The 18,318-nt window shown below is 49.9% G+C and overlaps 8 protein-coding genes across 8 annotated transcripts; 3 read left to right on the top strand and 5 right to left on the bottom strand.

Annotated features, from left to right (window-relative positions):
• Positions 1-167: 167 nt before the first annotated feature.
• On the bottom strand, positions 168-2,153 carry N7509_003216 (TCP11 family protein; the record flags this gene model as incomplete). The annotated part of the gene is made up of 2 exons (XM_056627853.1): positions 168-1,187; positions 1,239-2,153. 2 exons carry the CDS (start codon positions 2,151-2,153, stop codon positions 168-170), a joined length of 1,935 nt encoding a protein of 644 aa, XP_056490587.1.
• A 1,679-nt stretch (positions 2,154-3,832) lies between these two features.
• cp9 (putative serine carboxypeptidase) lies at positions 3,833-5,451 on the top strand (the record flags this gene model as incomplete). The annotated part of the gene is made up of 2 exons (XM_056627852.1): positions 3,833-4,073; positions 4,130-5,451. The coding sequence occupies 2 exons, from the start codon at positions 3,833-3,835 to the stop codon at positions 5,449-5,451; spliced, it is 1,563 nt and encodes a 520-aa protein (XP_056490586.1).
• A 1,654-nt stretch (positions 5,452-7,105) lies between these two features.
• Positions 7,106-10,296, bottom strand: N7509_003214 (uncharacterized protein; the record flags this gene model as incomplete). The annotated part of the gene is made up of 4 exons (XM_056627851.1): positions 7,106-9,242; positions 9,296-9,648; positions 9,701-9,812; positions 9,887-10,296. 4 exons carry the CDS (start codon positions 10,294-10,296, stop codon positions 7,106-7,108), a joined length of 3,012 nt encoding a protein of 1,003 aa, XP_056490585.1.
• Positions 10,297-11,185: 889 nt separating this feature from the next.
• Positions 11,186-12,044, bottom strand: rsm25 (mitochondrial 37S ribosomal protein mS23; the record flags this gene model as incomplete). Its single annotated transcript, XM_056627850.1, has 2 exons — positions 11,186-11,537; positions 11,614-12,044. 2 exons carry the CDS (start codon positions 12,042-12,044, stop codon positions 11,186-11,188), a joined length of 783 nt encoding a protein of 260 aa, XP_056490584.1.
• A 494-nt stretch (positions 12,045-12,538) lies between these two features.
• Positions 12,539-14,992, top strand: N7509_003212 (pentatricopeptide repeat protein; the record flags this gene model as incomplete). The annotated part of the gene is made up of 1 exon (XM_056627849.1): positions 12,539-14,992. The coding sequence occupies one exon, from the start codon at positions 12,539-12,541 to the stop codon at positions 14,990-14,992; it is 2,454 nt and encodes an 817-aa protein (XP_056490583.1).
• A 283-nt stretch (positions 14,993-15,275) lies between these two features.
• Positions 15,276-15,668, bottom strand: N7509_003211 (uncharacterized protein; the record flags this gene model as incomplete). Its single annotated transcript, XM_056627848.1, has 1 exon — positions 15,276-15,668. One exon carries the CDS (start codon positions 15,666-15,668, stop codon positions 15,276-15,278), a length of 393 nt encoding a protein of 130 aa, XP_056490582.1.
• A 712-nt stretch (positions 15,669-16,380) lies between these two features.
• On the top strand, positions 16,381-17,499 carry N7509_003210 (uncharacterized protein; the record flags this gene model as incomplete). Its single annotated transcript, XM_056627847.1, has 2 exons — positions 16,381-16,922; positions 16,995-17,499. 2 exons carry the CDS (start codon positions 16,381-16,383, stop codon positions 17,497-17,499), a joined length of 1,047 nt encoding a protein of 348 aa, XP_056490581.1.
• Positions 17,500-17,732: 233 nt separating this feature from the next.
• N7509_003209 (uncharacterized protein) lies at positions 17,733-18,194 on the bottom strand (the record flags this gene model as incomplete). Its single annotated transcript, XM_056627846.1, has 1 exon — positions 17,733-18,194. The coding sequence occupies one exon, from the start codon at positions 18,192-18,194 to the stop codon at positions 17,733-17,735; it is 462 nt and encodes a 153-aa protein (XP_056490580.1).
• Between the last annotated feature and the right edge of the window lie 124 nt (positions 18,195-18,318).

Genomic DNA, 18,318 nt, shown 5'->3' with positions numbered 1-18,318 from the left:
TCCTACCCCCGAAACGCCGTGTAGTGCCCGAATAAACGCCAGTAGAGCCAAAGTCAAATGCAGAGGACGCTGAAGAGAAAGGGAAACAAAAGGACAATCCAAGCTAGAGATAATATGCCCACATGCAAAAGCAAAGCAAAACAAACAAAATAAAGCAAATGCAAGGCTTAGATAAAGGCCGGTGGGTCGAGGTCCGCAATCTCATCCTTGAGGTATAGGATGGGAGCCCATACGCGCCAATGTAGGACTCCCATATGAGCAAGGCGCATGCCAATACGATCAATGTCATATTGCTGGGGTGTGAGAGACTGGGTTGAGGAGGCCGGGGTAGTGGCCGTGGAGGCAGAGGCAGTAGGCGCAGGCACCGCTGGACCCGTTGAGGGAGGCTGTGATCCTGTGCGCTGGGATTCGCAGATAGCCAGTGGGGAAAGAGGAAGGTATTTGCGTGCCGAAGTAAGAGTAGCAGTCAAGATCTTCTCGCGCATGGTGTTTTGAAAATAGCGGAAGAGATCAGACTCGTTGGACAAGTGCCATTCGAGGGCGGACTCGATGGGTGTGATGACTTCGTCAGCGACAACATTATCCAGACAGCACGCGGCACAAGCAAAGCGGGCGATTTCCAGCGCGATGCTGCGCATATTATGGAGCCAGCGGGCGCCGCCTCGGAGATCTGGGTCATCGTCATCTGCTGCGCTGCTGCTGCCGGCGCGGCTGCTTAAATCCATCCGATCTTCCATTAGGGACCAAATGCGAGTGCGGAATGTTGTATATGTCTCATCACGAGCGGAGAGATAGCGCTTTTGGGTATGAACATAGGACTCGAAGATATACCAGGCGATCTCAAGGTTGATGAGGTTCTGAATGGTGCTGCGTAGCTGCCAGAGTCGGTCCGAGTCGAAGAGGAATGTCTCGGGGAAGTCGGCTGGAGGAGTGAACTGGAGGAGTTGGTCGGATATTCCACGGAAGAGGGCATCGAGTGGCTTCATGTCGTCGGGTTGCGAGGATGTTGGGCTTTTCTGCTCGTCTTCTTGTAAGGCACGATCCCGGGCTGAGAGGTACCATTGTCGGGCGGATTCGATCCGAATGCCTCCCTGGCTGATCTTTCCTTCAAAATACTCGGTCAAGAATGGTACAGTATCTTCGATCAAAAGGACGCGGAAAGTTCGTATTTGGTGGTTGGCCACATCCTGGTTCACGTCAGTAGGAATCCGAATTTATCCACAGCATCATCGACTTACCAGCTTCATTGCCTCCAGAATAGAGAACAGTGTTTGTAAGCCGTTGACGATTTCTTTCGGGTCTTGTGACTGTGAGCCATCGGTTATCTGCTCGACCATTCGATCCGCCCACTCATCTCGCATCGGAGCGCAGTGTGTTTTCAAAAGAGCCGCCAGCCACCCCGCTAGCGCAACCATATCGAGAACGCCTTTGCGCACCTGCTGCATAAGCAGGGATACCTCTAGATTTTGCATAACGCTTGGGTGATCCCGCTCCGGGACAAGGGTCTTGATGACTTCCTGCAAGGTCTCGAACATGGCAGGGAGGCGAGGCTCGAACGTGCGCTTCCCACTTTCCCTAGAGCTATTGGAGGAGTCGCCAGCCTCGGTAGATTCGGGCTGCGCAGCCTGGAAGTTATATATCATGATCTCCGATGCCATCGAATCCCAGTAGTCGGCGGAATCCTTCCGTTTGCGTCTTCCCTTCTCACCGTCGAGGTCGGGCTTGAAATGCAAATCGCGGTCAAAGTTGGCGTCCATGCGAAGGTTGATGTTGCTCATTATACAAGGCAGATCGAGCTCACTGAGCGTCTTCTTTGTAACGGGCGGATGTCGGCGGGCCTTACATAGTAGGCGTTGATCACGAGAGCTGAGTCCCAGGGTCTGTGGAATGCTGATGGCCTCGGGTGAAGGTGAAGGATCGCGAGGTCTCGATGAGTTGACAGCGGGTGCAGATGAACGAGCGCCAGGTGGATAAGCAAAAGGAGGCTGGCGACGACGAAGCGGGTGGACATTAGCGGGACTTTCGTGGTGAGAATCGCGCCCCTCGCTCTTGTGATACTCTTTGGAACGCCCACTACCAGCCCCGTAGGCATCCAAAGGACCGTCCGCACCCTCCTCCTGCGTCCGTGCCTCTTTCGTTCCCTGAAGATCCATCGCGAGGGTAATTCCCCGAGATCTAACTTAATCAAGTCCTTTTTTTTCCTTGTTCCCTTTTTTTTATGAATTCTGCCAACTCGTGTTAGATAATAACTCTTTTGAGCCACGCGAAAGGGGGGGGGGATGGCGGGTGTCAAGGTATGACGGGTTAGACAACCCTACACCACTTTCTGACCCCCTACCCGGAGCAATCGCAAGGGCTAGAGAGGAGAAAGAAGGGAACGCAGCACACAGGAGACCGTTCACTTACAATCTGATTTCGAATTCGCCCCCCCTGTTTGCCTCAGGCAGGCGGCCAATCCGCGTTGACGACGAAGTGATGCAAGTGAGCTGTCAATTGTTGTGGAGCCACACCGACGATGCTGGGATCTGCAGGCGATCGGCCTCGTGGTGCGATCAGAAGGCAAATACTGGGATGATTTGTATTTGTTGCGGTGGGCGGGAAGGCGTTCGAGACAATCGAGTCAAACTTGACGTAGTGCGAGTATCAGATCTCAGCCATAAAGATCGGGAGATCCACATCGAGCGCAGGTCGCAGGTCGCAGGTTCGGGTCGCCCGTATAGAAATGCCCCCAAGAGATCGGCTGGTCGAAGGTTGTTAATAATCCAGGGGATAGCCTTCGAAAGGAAGGGCTTTGTTGCAGAGCAAATCACAGACAGAGCCAAAGAGACAGAAGAGCCAAAAAAACGAGCGATTGGAAAAGCGACCCGGTTGACCTGATATAGGTCTGCAACGTTTTCAGGACTGACGGATTCGGGAAGACGCAAGCAGAGGGGATCGACCTCACATTCCAATGCTGCTACCCGCTTCCAGGACCCTCGACTTGTTCAGGAGGAATACTCGGAGATCGACCCCTGATACCCCTAAGCGGTGGCAGTCGGCATTGAACAGGGTTGAAAGGGGATTGGAAAGTGTATTGATCCATCGACCGCCTCACTATTCCTTTGGGGGGGGGTTGGCTTTGTCAACGCACTGGCCACGTGAGGATTCGCCCCGAATTTATCGGGGAACCACTGGTCCAGCGGTGACGACTGCAGTCGAATTGACGATGTAGTCCCGTCTCAAGGTGGGTTGGACAGGTCGAATGCGTGAAGATGCATGATGTTTTGGTTTGTAGTAGTTTAGTGTGAGTGTACGAGTAGGGAGAAAGGTACGATGTGGAGCCGGGAGGAGTGGAGAAAGAGTTAGCGTTGACGCCTGAGGATTAAGGTATTAAGGCACTAAGGCATCAAGGCATTAATATCTTAGAACCTCATACAACAGGGCAATTACAAAACTTGAATACTACCAGCGAGTCAGTCAATTAGAAATATATAAGATTAAAGAGGTCAGACATCTCTGCTACTGCCTAGTTCATTATCTATTTCTCCGAAACCCGCTTCCCGTTGGCTTACCACTGGCTTACCACGCTCTATTGAGTCCCCGATGCGGCCATCGGGGGTTTGCCCGAATAGGCCCTCAATAAGCATCCTCACCCGTCACTGTCTTATGAACCTCAATTGTAACAAAGATACAAAAGGATCGTAATGGAATCTTCCTGTCAGAGAGATCATGCATTCTTTTCACTCTTTTTATCTTCATCTTCATCTTCAACCCAAAATTCGATCGCTTGGAGACAAGCATCGTCTTAACATACCGACTTCATCTACATTCTGATACGACACCCACGCTCGCTATGAACTTCATAGAAATGTTCTACTTCTTTTATTTTCTCTGGGCGTTGTCCGTCCTGTTCTTCTCAAAGGCCACTCGTGGCTCCGATATCTCACAGTTTGAAGTTCACTCGCTGCCAGGAAGCCCTTCATTGCCAACCAGCTGGGCTGGAAGATTGCCAGTGCCGGGCACCCAGACAGGAAATGATCTTTTCTTCTGGTTATTTAAGACGGAGGATGTGGCTTACGATGATGATCTGATCAGTCAGTATCAGTTTCATACAACCTACGCCACTTCTTACTAACATCCGAGTATACAGTTTGGTTCAATGGCGGCCCAGGTTGCTCATCGTTGATCGGAATGACTACAGGGAATGGCCCTCTCTCATTTTTCGGAAATTCAACCGATCTTACTCTCAACCCATACTCATGGACAAAGTTGGGTCATGTTTTATACGTGGATCAACCTGTCGGCACTGGCTTTTCAACTGCCAGCGCCCCATACCCTGCTAAAAACAACGCCGATGTGACAGCACATTTTGTCCAATGGCTCCAGTCCTTCCTAGACCTGTTCCCACATCTCAAGTCCAAGAAGATCCACCTCATGGGTGAATCTTATGCTGGGATCTACATCCCGTACATCGCATCTGCTCTACTAGAGAACAACAACCCTCTCTCGTTGAACATCCAATCAATATCCCTCGGCGATGGATCTTGGGGGAACGCAGCAGCAATGGCCGACGTCGCAATGGGCACTTATCTACACACCCAAGCCCACCAACTCAAAATCCCAAAATCCATCCTCTCAGCCTTCACCGCAGCAGACAATATCTGCGGTTTCACAGACACCCTCAAAAAGGCCCAAGAATATCCACCACGCTCCAAGTTCCACGTCCCCGGAAATCCAGAGAACATGAACTACCGTCGTGACCTTAGCCGCCACCGGCGCGACCTCATCACGGCCGGAGACGGCTCATGCAACATCAGCCCGAACAACGCCTCGGGAATCCATGACTCGATCCTAAACTCCACCTGCTACGGACCCTGCGCAACATTTTCCACCGCGATGGACTATCTAACGACAACCTCTGCCGCCGGCACCGGACCACCCTGCTACGACGTCTACGACATTTCCCACGACTGCAGCACCATCAGTCCACCCCCACTGCTGGGAGAATATTTCAGTCAAAAGGACGTCCAGAAAGCCCTACACGTCGAAGAAAATGGTCCATACAGCGCATGCAATTCGACTATCCTAGGAACGCTTCTCGGTGCGATTCCGCCCACCCCGCCCGCGTACGATATCCTCCCATCCCTCGTGACGAAGCATAATTTATCGCTGCACATCTACAATGGGAAGTGGGACATGCTGCTCAATCATATCGGGACGGAACTTTCGATTCAGAATATGACTTGGCGAGGTGGGCAGGGGTTTGTGGAACGGCCTCAACGTCCGTTCTTTGCGGGCAATGCGGCTCCTGTTAACGGTAGCTCTTGTAGTGCGGGTACGGGGGTCTGGACTGCTGAGCGTGGGGTCTCGTATCATCTTTTCGACGGAGCGGGTCATAGTGTCTTTGCGAGTAAGCCGAGGGAGATGTTTTCTTTTGTGAGAGATGTGGTTGTTGGACGGCGGGTGGATTAGTTAGGTGTTTATCGAGGGATAAGTAGGCGTCGGGGGGTGAGGAGAGCTGATCATAGTATCGTGATATTCTTTCGTGTCTGAGCATTCGATTGCGTTGTACAGGAGGAAACAATCTCTATCCAGACAGATCTATTCTGATCAAATCGAGACCAAAGAATACAGTTAGCAGATGAAATATTCCATGTACTTGTGCATCCATGGGTCAAGCGAGTTTAAGCATCGGACGATGTCGACTGAAATGATACATCAAGATAATAGAAATAGGAAAAGCAGAATAATTTTTCCGGAGTTCAGAATTGTGTCTTCGTCATTCGCTGTGATGTCGGAATTGAAAATTTCAAACTTTGAAATATGTTGACTTACTCTCTAATTACCGCTATCCACGTCTTCCATAATCAGGCGTTTTTGTAAGTCTTTGGATTTAATAACATACACTTTCTCGTCCATACTTGTAGTACTTATACTATGCTTCTATGCTTACACTGTCCTAGAAAGCGGCATCACTAGAATACGGGAGGCCTTCTGCTTTTCTTGGCTGGCACAGGATCACAAGAGCGCTAACTAGCACCAGCCAACACGACATTGCATAAGGTCTACTCGATGAACTATTGTGAGCAGGATGCTATACCTCGTGTATCTATTGGAGGTAATTCGTGTTCATTATTACCACTAGGCTGTAAGAAATTGTCATCTACAGCTCATGAAGACTCAACATGAGTCATGATAGACAATGTAAACAACAAACCTGTGATTCCCCCTTTCAGATCAATCTCCCCATTTTTGGCTTAGCTCTCCAAAACACTTAACGAGATGTCTCTGGCCATTGATCAATATGTTTGTAATTGATTCGAGCGCTGCTGAGAAGATGGACTATAAGTAGGGTCGTCCTTCCCTGCGACTGTTCCTGCATCGACTTGTCTCGGTTTTTTCTTGCTGTCTGTCCTTATTTTAAAAACCTGCGAGGTTCTACTTCATTGTGAACTGGAGGATCTCAAGTGATGTCCTTCAAGCTATCCATTTCGGTTCAATATACGAATAGCATTAAGCTGGCTATAACTTGAAATTTGTCCTCCGTTGAAGAGTGCCGGATTTAACTTGAAATTAACTGTGTTTCCAAGGTTACAATTGCTTGTGCTGAGTTCCATAACCAAAATCACATATTGGTGAAATCATCCTACTCGTCAAGGAGTGCCAACATCTCAAGTTCCAGCATACATACCATGTCTTAAATAGACTTGAATGCAATACCAAACCGTTACTAGTACTGAAGATTTAAGAGCTCGCAAATCGAGACTAGTAGGTAAACCAGCCCGCCCGGACAAGAGCTTTCAAGTTGCTCCCGAGGTCAATGGGCTTGGTGGAACCATCCTATTAGTAAGGGCGGCACAAGGTATATACACTCTGCAAGGGTTAAATGTCTATTCCCAAAAAAAAATACAATATTTCCCGAGGTCCTCTAATTTTAGGTAAAACTATCTATGAGCCCCTCGGTCCGAAAAAGGAAGCACATAAACTAGTCTATGGTATCATAGGTGTCAATATTTCAATTCATGATCATGAAAGATATGTCATATGGCGGAGACAGAAAATAGGCGGTATGGTCAAGCACGCTAAACAAGGATGGGCGTTTCGGAAGGTTCGTGTGTATTTCTATTCAACGACGCGTGAAGAATGGCGTCTGCGTGGGCATCGAGAGAAGAGAGTCGGCGCGCTGGAAGACGTCACCCTCAAAGAACTTGTCACTGTACGCACTCGCTGGCGTTGATGGTACAGTTGCCTGGGCCGCTGGGCCTAGTGCCGCGCTGAGTGGTGTAGCGGGGACAGTAATTGATTGAGGGGACATGCCGGCGTTGATTTGGTAGATGTTAGGGTGTGGGGCGAGAGCAGAAGTTGAGACGGAAGTCTGATGTTGCGACTGAGAGACTTGCAGTGGGGGGCCGTACAGGTTGCCCGGGCCATTCGTTGGGGCCATGTCAGCCAGATAAGACCAGGGTGATGCCTCGATGAGGCGACCGGCTTCACGACTGGCTTTCTGGACTGGTCGGAGGATGATGATAATGTCTCCAGGGAGAAGCTGCATGCTGCGCACTTCCCGCAGGTCCGTAACCAAGTCTACAAACGATTGCATAAAGGTCTTGCACAGCTGCCAGAATTCTCGTTGGTTTCGAAGTCCACCGCCCGGTTCCTTGACTTTCATACTAGAGATACGCCCCCCCAATGCTTCGGAGATCTCAAGGCAGAACCTGCAGCGGCGAATGAGATTGTTCCAGAGTATTTGAATGCCTTCTGACTCGCGCGACTGCTTTGCCACTTCGAGACAGCGAGAGAATTGACGACTTGCCAATGGTAGCGCTTGGAGGGCGCTTGAATAGGCTGAGGTAAGCTGATGGAAGATTTTTTCGAAAATCCGCTCTTCCTCAAACTCGTCCAATCCAGTCAAGGGATTTATTCTGAATGTGCCTAATGTGGGGATGGGTGGGAATGCTTCACCAGAACGAGGTGTTGCCAGAGAGGTTGGTACAGATGTGTTAATCATATTTGACCGACTACTCGATCGACTGCGCGAGTAGGCTGTAGCAAAAGGTGGAGTTGCAAAGCCGGGGGAGCCGATGCCTGTATGGCCTGATGCATTCAAGGGAATAGGGGGGCCCAGAGGGAGCTGGGGATGGCGAATCGTTGTGTCACTTCGCAGCCGGCGAATCGGCGCAGAAGAGTCTCTGGTGGGGGTAACTATCGGTCGAGAGAATCGCTCGGCAGGTGCTGGTCCCTTCGTAGGTTCATAAACGACTGGCTTAGGTGTAGGGAGTTGCTTCTGGGCCGGACGAAGTGGAACACTGAGGCTGGAACACGCATTTCGCAGCTCCACCAAGCTACCGTACATCATCAACATCAGCGATCGTACATAACGTGAGTCGCCATTCGATACGATCTTCGCGGAACTGTTGCGCAGTTGTGTGCCAACATGTGTATAAGCCATAATACACGTGTAGCATTCCCGTCTGACAGCTTCAGTCGCAAGTCGACTAGAATCAGGGTCATCGCGTAGGGTAGTTTCCGCACGTTCGAGGGCCTCGTTGAGGCGGTCAACGTGGGTCGAAGCATTGTAAAATACAAGCTCCAGGCTATGACGCCGTGTATCATCTTGCCGGATGACATTAATAAGGGTAGAAACATGAGAATGAATCTGAACAAATGCAAAAAGTATGCCCTTAGCACTCTCAACGATTGGTTCAACTGATCCTCTTTCGCCTTTGTGCTCCGGAAGGCTTGACATGCGATTAACCCAGCCGTCTCGTACACGTCGGCGCTCTTTCGGACTGCTTGGGCTCGAAGAGCTACTACCGCTGACCGGGGTTTGTGCTGTAGGTCGTGCTCGAAGTACGGAACCATGACTGAGACCTCGCAGATGGCTATTTCGATAAGGTTTTGTTTCGTCTAATGTGCCGAGATCCGTGTTCTTGCGGGTGATGACTCCCATCCGTTTGCTGCGAGCCGCAAAAGATGCCTGAATTATTCCCTCGCTGTTGCTGCGATTCCGCTCGGCCGCTGCGTGGGGATTGACGCCGGGGCGGGAAAGACCAGCAATGTGATAATTACCAGCTTGGTCAATGTAGGGCTGGCCTGACGCCATCCGGTAGTGAGACTTTATAGGAATCGGCGGAGGTCGGGATATTGATGGAGATCGAGAAGAAGGTGCCGATGATCCATCGCCAGTACTGGGAATGACGGGAAATCGGCTACTCAATTTGCGCTTGGGGGGAATAGGTTTGGGTGTTTCGAAAGACCCCTCACTGCGAGGACGGCATTTAGTACCATTCGTTCACCAGGAAAAAAGATGACATACCTTGAATCAGCGCCGAAGTCGGGCTCCGGGGTTGTCGCTGCCTGGCGACTCTTGAGGAATAATTTTAGGTCCGATGTAACTGCAACTTCTTTTTCGTTGTCCGTCATCCCAGAAGAAGCGATGTCGGTCTCTGCCTTTTCGAGCACCCGTCGCAGCGGATAGCGCAACGGGTTCCCAGCTATTTTAAGAATTTGTAGCTTGTTCATATCGGACAGACCGACGGGGAGATCGTCGAGTCGGTTTTGCATGATCGATAGTACTCGCAGCGACTTCAACTTGCTGATTTCATCCGGTAGAGTGTTGATTTTGTTGCGGCTTAAATCGAGAATTTCCAATAAAGGCAATTTATAAACCTATAATAAATTAGCATAGCAATGATGTTCTAAGGTGGTTCTCAAGACATACGCCTTTTGGAAATTCGCGGAAATTATTGGCTCGAATATTGAGGTAGCGAAGGTGGGAGCATTCGGCGAATCGGTAGGGGATATGGAAGAGATGGTTGTTAGAAAGCGAAAGCCTGTTGGCAAAATGGTTAGTTTTGACTTTGAATGCGGTGCTGCTGTCTAGCCAGCGAGAATGGCGAACACATACCGTTCGACCTCTTCTTTGACAATATCGACAACGGGCTCAGGTATTCGGACGATATGCGAGTGTCCCAGGTCAATGGTCAACTTCGGCTTGACAACGTCTGTGACGGCTTCACTGCCCGCCAAAGAGCGTTTGGTATCTTGGATTCCACTTTCCACCGCGCGTCGAGCCAGCTCAATTGTCTCATCATGGGTGAGCATCTTGGGCCCGGAGCCTTGCCTGCCGCTGCCACTCGAGTTGTCGCCCATCGCTGTGCCTGGCCGGGATTCTTCGCCCTCGGAGCGCTGGGCGCCATCATTGTACGACAAAGGCGGGGGTACAAGGGAGTCGATGGATTTCCTTCCACCTTCTTCGTCATCGACTTCACCTCGATTAGGGCGCAGCCCTCGAACTGTGTCTTCCGGTCGAGTCATTGTCGAAAGCATAACCAGCTTCCGCCTAGGCTATCGCAGATAAAAGGAAATGCCGAGTCGAGTTGTTTCTGGGTATTTGAAGGGCCCAAAGAGTGACCAATTCACTGGTGATCGGTCTTGATCAAGTACAGACAGCAAACACAGCCAAGTCGAACATCCTCGGCTGGCTCTAACCCTCAACGGCGCAATACTAACACTTGAGGCTCAACTGTCGGGTCGGGATTCCACGGTGCAGGTGCGGTCAAAGAGGGATTCGAAAGTACGGAGCCGCGAGCTATCGGAGTTCGTCAAAAATATCAGAGGAGTTCGAGTTGGGATAAAATCGTTTAGGTGAAACTGGGGGCGTGTGGAACGGCACAGCAAAAGTTCGGACTCGTCAGATTGCGCCGGTGGCGATGATTCACGAGACCAAGCCAAGAAATGCGACCGAGGAGAGACGGATGATCGGAAGATACAAGGTGTATGTGTCCCCTAGTCTCGAGGTTGTGGAAAGTGTTGGCGCCTGAAGGAGGATGTCCAAGGTGAAAGGGACGTTGGACTGAAGTTGGAGAGGCTGGAAGGGCTGTGATTGGACCGAGCTCCAGCAACGGTCGTTCTCCGCGTGTTTCGTGTTTCACATCGGGGCATCAAGGGGGAGAATATTAGTATCAACATTTATTTCACAAGTAGATAGTATTATCAACTAGCCTCATAGCAGCCTAAATACTAGCCTGTTACTAGGTACCTATGTTTTACTGACTACTCTTGCGAATAGACTAGATCAATGATCCATTGGCTCTCACGAAAATATGGCTATGGGAATACATTCAACAGAAAAATGAAATAATATACATGATGACCATCAAAAATTGCGCCTAGAGCAGAAGCGAGGAAATGAGAACTCCATTCTCTAAGCCGACTCCTCAGTCTCCTGTGCAATGTCCGCCGGGCGTTCCGTCTCGCTCTCCATGGCGAGTTCAGGAGCACCAGACATCGCGACGACACGTTGGTCCATCACTTGAGCCTCGAGACGAGCCCACGTCTTCCACTTTTCGTGTTGCTCGTTCTCCAATTCCATACCGATTTCCAGATAGGAGGGGCCAAAGGTGGCACCAGTTGCCTGGGCCTCCTCGGCAGCGACCCGCCGTTGAATGTCCTCCTTCAGTCGAAGTTTGTAGAACTCGCGACGAGCGATATCGTATGCGTTACTCTTAGTCATATCAGGGACATTGTTCAAAAGCCAAAGCTGCCGTTGGACAACACTGTTAAGAAGGAAGAAACGATGCGTTAATAATGACCTCGACCACAAAGGGATAACTAAGCTTGGAGTAAACATACCTCTCTCCATCCAGTTTCTTCCCAGGCTGCTGGATCCGGCTCCAATCATGAAACTCAAAGTCTTTGCCGGAGCTTTCCAGAACCACGCGAGGCCGGGCAAGTTCCCAAGGATGATCACGGAAGAACTCTGTTCGCAATTGATCTTCCTCGTATCGAAGTTCGACGGGCTTGAATAGACGACTGGGCTTCTTAGGCTTGCGGCGCTTTTCTTGAACCTCGAAGACGACCTGCGGCTTGGAGGAGTCGGGGTTGGTCTGCAGGCGTTGGCGGACCAGCTGGTGCTGAGGAGTGCGGTTTCGGATGAGCGCCTCGGCTGGAGGAATATCACCAACAACTTCAACCCATTGAGGTAACTTCTTGATCTTTCCGGCAGCGAATTGGTTGAGCGCAGTCTGTCGTACCCGGAGGGCTGTGAGGTTGATTTTGCCCATGGCGGCGGGGAGACGGATGGGGAGGGAAGAAGGGCCGGCGTAGTGGCCCTAGATGGACGATATATCGATAGAGTAGGCGATTGAATCAACAAGCTCGAACCGGGCGGTGAATCGACAGGGCTGGGGCTCGAATCGCGAGACGTCGAAAGGTGAAGGTGGTGCTGGACGCGGAGTGAAAAAGATGGGAGGGCAAATGGGCGGCCCCGATTGGTCAGCGCGGCTCCGCTGCAAAGTCCGCTCGAAAAACACCTCCAACACCTTCACATCGATCTCTCCAAGTCAACTCGTCTCTCTCTTTCCTCCCCTCCTTTCACTCTCGTGGGTCGCGAACCGCTCCTCGGCTCGACCTGTACCTGGGCGCTACTTGGACATGCATGGCTAACCTAGGCCCACGATGTCTGCCCTCTCATGCCTCCTCTCAATAGGTTCCCCAGCTCGTCGAGCCCGCGAAGTTCCTCCAACCAGGTCGCGGGCGAGCTCGTCTCTCTCCTTCGATGCCACACCCAAAGCCTTCTCAATCCCGTGTCTCAATACGCCGATTCTCCTCTCGTCACACCCGTCCGTCTATCGTCTCGGTAACGGACCTGTTTGTAGGTTCGCTCATCCTGGCTGGCTACTGCCATGATCACTCGCCCCGGTGTCGCAATCTGTCTGCGATACCGCCGAGGATACCAGGGAGTCAATTGCGAACCTACCGCCGTGAAAGTGTCACGGATGGTGACAATCATTCAACTCCAAAGCCGTGGGCGTACTCAGGGCCATGGCCGCGATTGCAATTGTCACAAGATCGATCCCAGCTCAGCACCGTTGGTGCAAGAGCTGGGGAGGAGCATGATTCAAATCATATTTCTATAAGAACACCGAAAGACACCGGGAGGAAGGATGCTGAGGGCGCGTCAACAAGCTCGGCATCCCCCAACAAAAGCAAATCACTACTAACAATTTGGCATCAATACTTCGATCCGAAAACACCTAATCACCCCTCACACCCCGACAACCGACTATCAGACGTCCATCACGAACCAAATACCCCCGAAGAGCCCCTTTCCTACGACGAGAGAAGATACCTTTCGACCGCCAGTGTATACAGGAAGATCCTCGGAGAGGAATACGACTGGCAAGAGGCTGTGAAACTCGTATTACCGCATCCGCACCCCCCAAGGCTTGCAGAAGGCAAATACGATTACGATGTCGACAGTCCCTCCGTTGCGGAACTCATTGAAGCCGTTCATTCCAACCCGAAAAACACTTCCCAATACCTCTTTTCACTCTATCGAAATATACCTTCACCGGGAGTCGAGAAATTACCCGCGCGCACCCGTGGAGCCCTCCTTCGGCAGATGGCCAACCCTCCGAATCGCCGACCTGTTGATGTTCGTCGCTATTTGGCATTGGTGGACGACATGATCGCTTGCAACATTCCCATGTCGCGCTCCCTGTGGACTACGGCTATTTCTTTCGCTGGTCGACGTTCAGGCAAGGGAAGGACCAAGAAGAGAAATATAGTTCGAGCCATTGGACTGTGGCAACAAATGGAGCATTATGCCAACATTGAAGCCGACGAAGTGGTTTTCAACGTCCTATACGATTCAGCCATCAAAGCGGGTGCGTTCAGCATTGCCGAACGCCTCGAGAAGGAGATGGTTAAGCGAAGAATTCCCTCCACGCGCTATTCCCTCATTCCCAAACTCAACTACCACGCGGAACGTCAAGACTTAGAAGGGATCAGTCGCACTTTCGATCGTTTCGTTCAGTCTGGAAACCTTGTCGACACGGTTATTCTGAATGGCTTGTTATCTGCATTCCTCAAAGCCGGTGATACTGAGACTGCAGAGGGAATTTATGAGCGCATGCTGCTGGCACAAAACACCAGGAAAGATACTGGTTTGCCAGCAGATATCACGGGTCACTCGCTCTCAACACGGTTTGAAATTTATCGATCGACCACCAAGCGGCTGGGCCGCTTGCTGAAGCTATCCGATGCCCTCAAGGATCCCCTTCCCCACCACTACCGTGCTTTCCAAGAATCACTTCCTCTGACGCCCGATACTCGCACATTCCATATCCTCCTTCGACATTACGCTATCACTACTGGCCGTTTTGACAAAGTTCTCTATATCATTCGTGACATGGAGAATAGCTTCAAATCCCCACCCCGCCACATGATCTACAGTACCCTATTTGAAGGGTTCAGTATCCATGGCAAGACCAAGAAGCAGACATGGACTGCAAATCGGCTTTGGTTACTCTGGCAGTCATACGTATGGGCGTTGATCGACTCCAGGAAATCACAGGACAGATTTCTCCCCAGGATTTTTAACTTCGGGAGACCTGGCCAACCGTTCAATACATGGGTCAACCCATTTGCCGATGAGATGGATTCCGTCGAGGCCGAGGCCAAGGCCAAGAGCGCAGATGAGAAGGCGAACGTGGCTCAAACAAAAGGGAGACCACCTACTATACAGAACAAGGCCGACGCGACCGACGAGCTCTATATGTCTTTGCCATCCACCAATCCGAACCCGGAGCAAAACACGAGTGAGAAGTTCGAAAGTGAAATGAGCTTCATTGAGAGCCATGCACACGCAGAGCTCTACGATCAATCGGAGAATAAAGGCCAAGGGGGTCTCATCAAGCAGGAACTCAGCATGGAAGAATACCAGCGGTCCGAATTCCTCCTCAATTCCAAGTATCTGGACAACGACCTTCAAGATCCCGAACTTGAACACGCCTCGCGGCTCGAGGGTAATGTCGAAAACGGGGTTTTCGTCGGTCGTTCAACCATCCTTCATGTTCTGCGTGCGTTCGGCACTTGCACCCACCCCGAGGATGTCATCGAGGCCTGGGAACAAATGCAGCAGCTCTGGGACCCATTTCACCGAAATGCAGTGGATGTGGCTATTATCAGGGACGAGCTTGAACGCCAGCTTCAGAAAAATTCTCCTTAGATCTCAGAAAGATTACCTTCAGATTGGAGATGTCGCACTGACACCAATTTTTGTACATTACTCATAGATTTACCATATACCGATTCTTTTATAGCGAATCATTGTTCAAATACAACACTACTTGTACATCATTTGGATTTAATCAGAAACAATACGCACTTAACTCTTAGGGGAAATGAATTTAAAATTGATTCGGCTTGAAAGAGTAAAACTAATTCATAAAATGATATTACTAGTAGCATATAGCAAAATTAGTGACTCCCGAGCATGAGATGATAACCATTCAATTAGTACCAACGTACGGCTCGAGAAAATGAGCACTGGTATTTCTAGGAACTAGACCTTGTTTCTCAAGGGCCCGAACAACCCGAACAGTCCAGTTCTGGGACTCTTGCAAGGGAATACTCTCGGCTATCTCTTCCAGTTCTGAGGCGTGATCCGCGGGTATACCGGAGATCCATATCTTTTCTGCAAAATCAGGACTGTTCAGGCGCTGCACTTCTTTGATCTCGAATCTGTATGGTTTATTCCGCGCTGGTCCTCCGGCTACGTGGTACCATGTACATAGTGCTGAACCGGGGTGCGAAAGGAGGATGATCCAGTGCGATGCGCACTCATATCGTGGCCGACAGAATGCGACGTAGACATTATATGCTGATCCGTTTAGTCTAGACATTTTGGTAAGTTGTGAAGGATCGGATTGGGCGCGGAGTGGTTGTGTTGTGCTTATTTACCAGGTGCCAACTTGAATATTTAGCAGAGATCGAGGTCGTCAACTCGACATATATATAGGAGTAAACCAGCCCAGAATTTGAAGTCATCATCTGGGCTTTGTGTCTTTATTACAAACCACCTGGGCAGAGTCCTCATTCAACTTCCATCAAGTTCCCATTGAGCACAAAGCGGGCGGTACATAGTACTAGTAAAGATAAAGGACTATGTCAACCCTATTGTTCCTCAAAGAGCTTTCAATTTGAAGCAAAGCATAAAACATAGCACACGAAGTATGCATTCAGCATTAATCTATACAACCAATCACGAACCATCACCCGGGAGGATTTACCCCAATCTCTTTAAGCTTTCAAGTTACTTTAAGCTGTTTCCGGTTGCGTCCAGATTTATACCGATTTGGGCAATGAGAGCCGGTCTTCCGGGGAATCACCTGACGTTTCGCAACCCTGCGTGGCGGAAAGTTTAGCACGGGCGGAATTTCCCCAATAACGAGACGTGCTGGATAATGTGTAGCTATTGCGTAGCCCCAAGAATCGCCACTGATGTCGAAGGATTCTTATATCGACGCCCGGGGGCGACAACCCCTGAATCGATCCCATCCTGCCCATATCAATCTGTGAAATGCATCGCGACGGCCATGCGCGAATCGCGAATCGATGGCTGACCTGGAGTCCTCGGACTCAGCTTCCAATGCTGCACCTGGCGTCACAGGAAGCTATACGGGCGATAGCCTAGCGCTGAAAGCGACCGTGATTTTCTGCGCGGGCCTGACGATTTATAACGGGATTGAGCTCGTGGTACTTATTTTCTCGACCTTTTCACGCTATGCCACAGTTTACTTTTGGAGTCTTTTTATTTCGAGTCTTAGCCTGATCCCTTATTCTTTGGGCTATGCTTTCAAATTCTTTGGAACCCTGAAAGGGAACGCGAAGTGGGCTTCTCTTTCGTTGTTGACTATCGGGTGGTATGTTATGGTCACAGGCCAAGCTGTTGTTTTATGGTCTCGACTACACCTTGTCGTTACGGGTGGCAGTGGAAGCAAGATCCTTTTATACACCAAGTGGATGATTATCTTCAATGCTATCTTCCTCCACATCCCTACCACTGTGGTGACCTTTGGTTCATTCGGTGATCTTGACACCAACAACTTTGTTAAGGCTTACAATGTTGTGGAAAAGTTTCAAATGACAGGCTTCTTGTAAGTTCTTACATTTCAAGTTTCCTGTCTACCTACTTGAGAAATTCAAGTCAGACGTTAATCCGCTTTCAGTGTCCAAGAGACAATTTTGTCATTGATATACATCATCGCGACGGTGAAACTTCTCCAAGGATCCTTTCGAAAAAAGAGCCGTCAGCGCATGAACTTGCTTGTTACTATCAATATCGTTATCATCCTGCTGGATGTGGGACTTCTCTCAATAGAATACGCCTCCCTCCTGATCCTCGAAACCATACTCAAAGGTGTATTCTATTCGATCAAACTCAAACTCGAATTCGCGATTCTCGGTCGCCTCGTCAGCTTCGTCCGCAGTGGTCAAAGAGAGGCCGTTGAATGTGCTAGCGATAACACTGGTACTAGCTCGTTCTCGGGCCAGCGAATACATACTTCTCAGACAAGATCGATGGAGCAGGACTTGGAAGAAGGACATACTCGACATCTAGAAGATATGAGTCAGACTCGTGATACTAGTACATGTGTGCCTCGTCGCCCGCCACAGTCACAAGGGTCATCCGGATCACAAATACCTTTCAAGGAGATGATCTCTGAGCAATAATATGACCCCTTTGGCTGTGTCGATTACCCGGCCTTTTTTTCTCTATCCTTGATGCAGCGGGCTTAGCGTTGCATTTAATTCATATGTTCATTAGTAAATCGCAACCTCCCAATTATTGGAGTCATTCTCGTAAACCATTTGAAAGTGGGAAATAAAGATATACCAATACTTCCGAGTCTTTATTGTAATATAAGAAATGGCATATAGTACAGTCCTTCTCTAATCTCGAATTGTCAAAAAACAGTTGAGCCCGGTTCAACAAAAAGACTAGTTCCATAACGGACCATTTTCCAATCTTCAAGAGCCATGATGACTTCGATCGTCCAATGCTCCGAATTATATCCATAAGCCTCTCGGTAAAGATTCCCGATACTCCATTTTTGCGAATCGCGCAAGGGCACAGATGCCAGGATTGTATTGAATCGGTCAATCTGTGTCGACGCAAGGGTGGCAATGTGCTTCTTGTCTATCATCTCATCACCGTCGAGTGGTCTGAATGATCGAACGTGGAGCTCGTAATGAGAAAGACTTCCTGCTCGTCGACTTCGGACTATATGGTACATGGTGCCGTACTCCAATCCCGGATGGGCAATCATGATGGACCAGTGAATGCCCTTTTCACCAAAGAGAATAGGCTTTGGTCTCAGAAATGCCACATATATATCATATTTAGAGATATCAGCTTGGCGAATCATGTTAATCCCGGTTGAATTTCTGGAATGTGCACTCGCTTGGTTATTTTCATGAGTAAGATCGGAGAAAAGTCTAAAGGCTTTGATGGGCAAGGTTGTGGCAAGAATATAGCTTTCAAATAAACAA

This window comes from Penicillium cosmopolitanum, assembly GCF_028827165.1.
Source record: "Penicillium cosmopolitanum strain IBT 29677 chromosome Unknown utg000005l:1.0-4006212.0:1.0-4009387.0, whole genome shotgun sequence".
NCBI lineage: Eukaryota > Fungi > Ascomycota > Eurotiomycetes > Eurotiales > Aspergillaceae > Penicillium > Penicillium cosmopolitanum.
This window is presented reverse-complemented; position numbering and strand designations above follow the sequence as displayed.